The 7,501-nt window shown below is 37.8% G+C and overlaps 1 protein-coding gene across 1 annotated transcript; it reads left to right on the forward strand.

The window, feature by feature from the left end:
- Positions 1 to 4,641: 4,641 nt before the first annotated feature.
- LOC143885786 (uncharacterized protein At5g19025-like) lies at positions 4,642 to 6,171 on the forward strand. The gene is made up of 2 exons (XM_077389847.1): positions 4,642 to 4,961; positions 5,141 to 6,171. Exon 2 carries the CDS (start codon positions 5,307 to 5,309, stop codon positions 6,003 to 6,005), a length of 699 nt encoding a protein of 232 aa, XP_077245962.1. The 5' UTR covers positions 4,642 to 4,961; positions 5,141 to 5,306; the 3' UTR covers positions 6,006 to 6,171.
- Positions 6,172 to 7,501: the final 1,330 nt, after the last annotated feature.

The raw sequence follows: 7,501 nt of genomic DNA on the forward strand, positions 1-7,501 counted from the left end.
TTTACACATGTTTTGAGATTTTTTCCTCAAAGTATGTGTAAATTCATGATCCCGATGGCAATTAAATGATGCTTAACAAGTGCCCTAATTAAGCAAAGCCCATTTCTTAAAACTCTTCCTAAAGCCTACCCTTCCTAAAAAATTTCCACATCCAAACCCTAATACTTTCAATTCAAACGGCATACTTATATTCTAGTTACAAGCCCCTACAAAGTAGGCTAATGAGAGAACGTTTGAGTTGCAAAAACCATCTAAGACATTTCTTACTGAACTTCCCTATTACTTAGCCTAATGAGAGAACGGCATACTTATATTCTAGTTACAAGCCCCTACAAAGTAGGCTAATGAGAGAACGTTTGAGTTGCAAAAACCATCTAAGACACTTCTTACTGAACTTCCCTATTACTTAGCCTACTACAACAAAGAAATAAAACTCGATTAAACAAATTAATACCGTGGTTTGGGCGACTTTAACTAGGACACCGACTAAAGCAAGCCAAATAAAACAACTAAAACTCCTAATTGGATTAAAATAAAACTAAGCCCTTTTCTTTCTTCATGATGATGGAATCTACAAAAACCGTAGATCTGACGATGCTTGGATCTTCTCCTGATTCGGGGTGATCGGCCTCCGGATGGCACTCCTCTTCTGTAGTCTTTGATCGGCGATCTGGATCGTCGCATTGATGGTCCAAGGGTCTCAGATAGCCTGATCAAAGATCTGACAATATTGGCTGTTGACTCCAACTCCTTCTTTGATCATACTGGTTGTTTTCCCCCATGATAACTTCCATTGGATGATTCCTGTAAATAAGTCCTATGCTCAAGATCACCATTGGATTCTCTTGATAGTAGTTTTCTCAAGTTTTTCACGCTATTCTGAGAATGAGGTTTCTCCAATTTGAATTTATCTAAGTAAAAAAGTTTGTGGATATGTGTATGGATTCATGTTTTTCTATAATGGAAAAACATTGTCACTTGCTCGAACAATTTCATTATCTTTCAATGGATTTCTACTATGATATTCTTCATCTAAAGAGGAGCTCTTTAAGCTACAATTCCCATGCTTGAAGTGTGATATAGAAGTACTTAAAAAGTAAATTATAATTAACGAATCAGAGTTACATGACTTGAACGGATCAAATATTTTTATCGTCATACACATTATTTTCAACATATAAATTACTTGAAAGCGGGAAAAAATTATTGTTTTTACCCTACTGAATTTCTAGAAAGTAGAAGAATTTTGATAGTCCATAAGAAAAATCAAGTGGACAAATGACACATTTTCTAGGAGGTGAAAAGTGAGAATCACCCACCTCTAGTCAGGAGAAATCCTTTGTCACATTAATCCAGGTTGGATCAAGTTCTTAATCTTCATATGACAAATCAAAAGAAAATAATATAAAATTAGGGTTCTTCAAATTAATCAAGGTTCAAACAAATCCTTGATTTTCATATGACAAATCAAAAGAAAATAAAATAAAACTAGGGTTCTGGTCATGGTTTGATAAGTTCCACTAAGTTTCACTTTCTCATCATAAAGTTTCTATGATTTTTAAAGGGAAATGATATAGTCTCCCCCTTTTCTGCCCCGGGCCACCCACTTCTCGTCTAAAAAGAGTAGTCATAAATACATAGGAGGGGTGGCCTGGGAAGAAAAGGGGGTAAATTTATCACTACCCTTTTCAAATTTTGCAAATCATTCATTGAATGATTATTTTAGTGGCAGACTTCTAGTTTCTCTTGGCAAGATGTGATCTAATATCAAACCCTTCAAAGCAAAAAGGCAAAAAATAAGGCAGAAGATATTAAAAAAAGTATGAGGAAAACGTAGGGGTGTCAATGGACCCAGGCGGTCGGATGGACGATCCGAATCTGAAGTTAAATGGACAACACCTAGACACCCTACTAGGATCCATGGACATATTTCAGATCCCGATCATTGGATCTGAAAAAATTACCAATCGGATCCGAACAACTTATAAAAGCCCACAAGACAATCCAAAATCCGATATATATATTTTTTTTTTTATGAAAATACCCTCCAATTTTTATGACATTAAGTATTATTTTGAGGGTATTTTAGTAGAATAAACCATATCCATTTTTCGAGCAATTCCTATTTTGTCACTCATTTGTCTCAAGTCTTAGTCATCCTCTTCTCTTCCTTCTCTCACCATTGATTATAAGTCCCTAATTCACTACATCGTCGATACTGCAACTCGCCCTCTTTTGAGGATTTTAAATGAGTACAACGTAAGTAGGACCTACTAGGACACTCCGATGGACGATCCGATTTGAAATGGATCGAGACTGAAACATGTGAAGTACTATCTGAAGAACACTTTGAATCCCACCCGACTGATAAGGGATCTGAATGGATTGTGACTGAGACATAGGTGGATCCGATCCGAAGTGGATCCGTTGACACCCCTAGGAAAACGCCACCCCCACTCTTGAGATTTCAAATACTCAACAAACTCATTAAACAAACACAAATAAGGGTGTCAATTTTGGCTCGGGCTCGGAAGCTCGCTCGAGCTCGGCTCAAATCCTTAACGAGCCGAGCCGAGCCAGCTGGCCAGGCTCGTTAAGCTTAACGAGCCGAGCCCGAGTTAGGCCAGGCTCGGCTCGTTAAGGCTCATTAAGAATTTAATATATTTAAATATATATATTATATATTAATATATACACTAAAATGGTTGTCCACGGAGTGAAAGGGGGAGACAAAATATGTCACTTCTTTTTTGGAACCCCATTTGTTACTTGGACCACCCCCCGTAGCGTAAAAAGAGTAGTCAAAAAACACTAGATAGGGCTGTCCAGGGAAGATGAGGGGTGTGAAATTAATATAATCCGAGCTTGAAAAGGCTCGCGAGTCGCTAGCGAGCCTGGCCGAGCCGAGCCGAGCTTTTGAGCTTAACGAGCCGAGCTTGGCCAGGCTCGGCTCGGCTCGTTTACACCCCTAAACACAAACCAAAAGCAATAAACTGAACCTTTTAGTCAACAAAGGTTGGCCCATTAAGAACCAAATTCACGGTGTTAATTATGGGCCACCTAAATGGAAACAAATTTCCAACACACGTCACATGAATAAAATTTCTTCCTCCCACAAAAAAGTAGGTTTTTTTTCCCAAACACTACCTGTATTCTGGCTTATTTACAAAAGTTGGAAAAATATGGATCGAGTCTGATTTGCCCGTTGCTGTTGACATCATTAATGGGGTTAGCAACTGCCCCTGGAGAGCTCTCACTTTTCTTTGCCTTAATCAATCAAATTATTGGAAAATTTAGTCATTGGAAGCTTACTCATACTTGGCAAGAAGCCTCCAATGCCATTGTTAAATATCTTTTTTTTGTTTTTTTGGATGACGTAGGGTATCCCCACTCCATTTTTAAGGGCGGGAGTATTCCCTACGGATGCACGCAATCACCCGTAAACCATGCGCATCAGGTAAGCCCGGCGGATTCGAATTTGAACTCCCGTCACTACTGGGGAGCATACCCATGAGTTTAAGCCAAAGAGCGACACCCGTACGGGTTATGGCTAAATATCTATCGAAAAAATTGTAAAACACTACCTCAACTTTCAAAATTTTTTCAATCCCAACCTATAGTTTGGGCTTTTAGGGCAATTCACTGCCTGCTGTAGGCAATAATTTTTTCTGTCTTACAAGGGCATATGGGGATATGTACAAGAAATTAAGACCGATGATTTTGTAAAAATCATGAGGGCCCACATTGCTGAAGGCAATTTTGAGTTCTACAAGGGCATAGGAGCACACGTAGGTTGAATCAAGACCGTTAATATTATAGAACGTCATGACGGGGCCCACAGGGTCTTGGTTTCATCCTAAACTTCCAGCTCATGCCTAAGATAATGAACCACAAAAATTAACTCTTGATAGATAAAGGGATCAAGGTTTTCTCAAGATCTTAAGCAATGTCTATCGGATGAAAGGTCCTGATCATTCATATGTGGGACTCACATTAATGTATTGGATGCATCAACTTTCTTATTTTCTTTAGGCCTTGTTTAGGGGTGCAACTTGGGTCGGGCTCAACCCGAACTCGACTAGTTCAACAACATTTAGGCTCAGATTGGGTTGGTATTTCCTCGGGTTGGGCTGGGAATAGCCAACCCAATTTAATTTCAAGTTGAGTTAGGGTTGAGTTCTTGGCAACCCAACCCGAGCCAAACCCAACGTCCATCCTCTATTTTTATCGTGATTTTCTTAGGGTTAAGTTTTTTTTTTCTTGTAGTTCTGTTTGACCCTATCGTGACTTAGAGGGGGTTAGAGTTGACCATCCTCGACCCAAGGCTCTAGTCGGGTCAAGTTAGGGTTGAGGGTATGTTATCTCGGGTTGGGCTAGAGTTGGCCTCAACCCCATCCAAGTATCCAACCCTACCCGAGTTGCATCCCTACCAGTATTGGTTGCAAGAAAACCATTCTGAGTCCATGATATATAGATATAAAAGATACACTTAGGGCAATGATAAATCGACCCCCGTAAAGACACATGGGGAGTCGATTTAAGATATATGGGGGTCGATTTATCACTCCCCTATTATAGTTAATTTAGAGTGGGTTGAAGGTTTGGTTCAACTGTTCAAGTTATTTCGTGTATTAAAAAAGTAGAAATGTTTCAGAAATATGTTTCCTTTTCCAAGTTTCCCAGAAAATTCCTGAAATCCAAACCGGGGTTTAGGGCAGTCAAATCAAAATTATCCGGTCAAAATGTGTTTACACTTCTCTAATTTTTCTCTCTGACTATATCTCTCCCTGTTTTAACTTTTCTGGGATTTTCTTCCCTCTGAAGAAAATCCAATTTCTGTGGTGGGGATTTGTAGCATCAACCTTAAGCTCTAATCACAAGAAGAATTTGAGTAGAGATTGGATTTCAGCTTCACAAAGCCGATTCAAAGGCCTCAATTCCATAAAAAATCATATCCTCAGGTTCACTCAATAACCTCTTCAAACTCTTTTCCTTTCTGGGTTTGATTTTTTTTTTTTTTTTGCTTGTTGGGTTTTCATCAGAGATGGGTTTTAAATTTTGGGTTTTCTCTTTTTTCTTTTGATTGATTTTGAATTTCTCAAAGAGAGAGATTTTCTTGGATTAATTGATTTTATTTCAGGTGGATACAATTGACCAAAAACGGAAACAAATTTGATCAAAATCAGACCTTTAGATCAGTCAACAAACTCTCCCTATTCTTTCCCTTTAGTAGGATTGATCAAATTTTTGGCTTTTGATTGGTTGTTCTTGTTGGTGCTCAATTTTATTTTCTTCATTTTCCCCAAATGGTCCAATACCCTAGCTTAACTTCACCATACAAGTCCTTTGATCATCAAACAAACATGGCAAATTCTCTTGCTTCAACTGATCAATCTGCCCACCCAAAACAGACCCATCAATCTCACAAGAACAAAAAACAACCCACTGTTTTGAATCCCTTGAAAAGTCCTCCTTGCAACCGTTCCCGCTCTGCCGCTGTTGATGTTCTAATCTTGATTGCAGTTCTTTGTGCTTGTGGGTTTTTGCTATTTCCTTATGCAAAGCTTTTTTACCATGGAGTCTTTGAAATTGGTGGTCTGACTCTTTATGCGGTGAAAGACGAGTTGGTTCGGGCTCCAATCCTATATTCAATTATTGGACTTAGCTGTTTATTTGCAGCAATAGCTCTTTGGGGGATTCTAAAATGTACATCTACGAAATGTAATAATCCGAATTGTCGTGGCCTTCGTAAGGCAGCAGAATTTGATATCCAAATTGAGACTGAGGAGAGTTTAAAGAATTCAAGTTCTTCAGTGGGAAAAGGTGAAAAGGAGAGAGAGATGTTTGAATTGAATGCAGCAAATCATAGAGAATTAGAGGCTGAGCTTAAGAAAATTGCGCCTCCTAATGGGAGAGCAGTCATTGTGTTTCAAGCAAGGTGTGGATGCGCTGTTGGTAGAATGGAAGTTGGGGGGCCGAAGAAGGTTCGGAAGATAAAGAAGTAATTGATAATTGTGGTATCAATATCGGTTATTAATAAATCTTAGTTTGTTCAGATTTGTTTCGATTACTGATACTTGTTTCAGAACTATATCATGTTTAAAGAAGTGTAACAATATGTTTGTATCTGCTATCAGTGAACTTTGAAATTTTAAAAAAAAATTATGAGTACCCCACCTTATGTCCTGTTGAAGTAGTTGCAGGCTAGTTAGCTGCTAACCTTTCCATGCTTATTCTTTCTGATAATATCTATAGTTTTGTTATTCTTGGTAAGGGAATTCTTTTTCTATGTGGAATGTGAATGATAAGGAAAATTAGTGGGAATGGCATCATGGTTTTAAGTTTCAATTGTGATCTCTTATATCAACATGGAAAGTGGGGGTCTTTCTAATCATTTTAAATTAGGGATTGAGTAGGTACTTTTGATGAATAATTTGCTGCTTAAAGAAGGATAAATGTGAGAGATATCAGCTTATAGAAGAAGTTTATCCCAGATGCATGCACATATGTTCACTTAAATGTTTATTTCATTTCTCGCAGGGCATCTCTCCCAACAAGTTAATATTCAATTCCGCAGTATGAAGCCTAATTAGTTATGACTTGTGTTGAGGGTTATGTTAGTAAGCTTAAACAAATGTCACTCATTATTTTCGTTTTGTTTGTTGTGACCACTATGCCATTCAGTCATTGTCAGTGAAGCATTATTACTTCTATTGTCATTCCTGATTATACTTGGTACAATATTTAAAAGATTTTTGCACGATCTTTATTGCAACTGTCAACTTTTTTTGAGCCGATGGTGTGCTCATCCCACTTTAAGTTGGAAGATTTTACTTGTCAATGCATAACTACTATTAATTATTTTCTGATAAACTTTACGTACTTTGTTTCTTTGTTATATGAGCTTCACATTCGATTGTGATGTTATTTTCAAGGATATCAAGACGTGAGAAATACTCTAAACAGGATGCTTAAATTTATTCTTCTAGATCAGGAGACTTGAATGTATCCTTCTATATCTTTCCATGCTAATGGAGTTGCTTCTTAGGATCCTTGCACTTTCATTGGTAACTTTCTTTGTTTGTACTAGATGTAACAATGTGTACGCTTATGTCAGTATGTCTAAAGAGGTTGATAGTAGACCCATATTTTCCATAGGATCCTATTACATTGATGTGTATGGAATAGTTCGTGTGCCTATTATTTCTATTATTCGCCCTTTTAGGTGATTCCATGATTGTACTCGCAACACATGCTTTTATTTTTGTAGGCGATTGCAATTTTCCTTATTTAGGGGCTAGCAATAGTAACATGTTAGACTGCACAACTACCAGGACCTCGATTGCTAAAAGGAAGCACTACCATATAACTCATCAGGCCTATTCGTCGCTTATAGAGTTCTTTATGCTAGCCTTCTCAAATGTCTGTAGATAGTATGGATTGCTTCACTCTGTTATTTTAGCTATATCCCCCTAAAACTGTTTTCTAGTAAATCAAATGG

Source organism: Tasmannia lanceolata, unplaced genomic scaffold (genome assembly GCF_043159265.1).
Source record: "Tasmannia lanceolata isolate RefF3 unplaced genomic scaffold, GAP_Taslan_0.1 ptg000009l, whole genome shotgun sequence".
Lineage (NCBI taxonomy): Eukaryota > Viridiplantae > Streptophyta > Magnoliopsida > Canellales > Winteraceae > Tasmannia > Tasmannia lanceolata.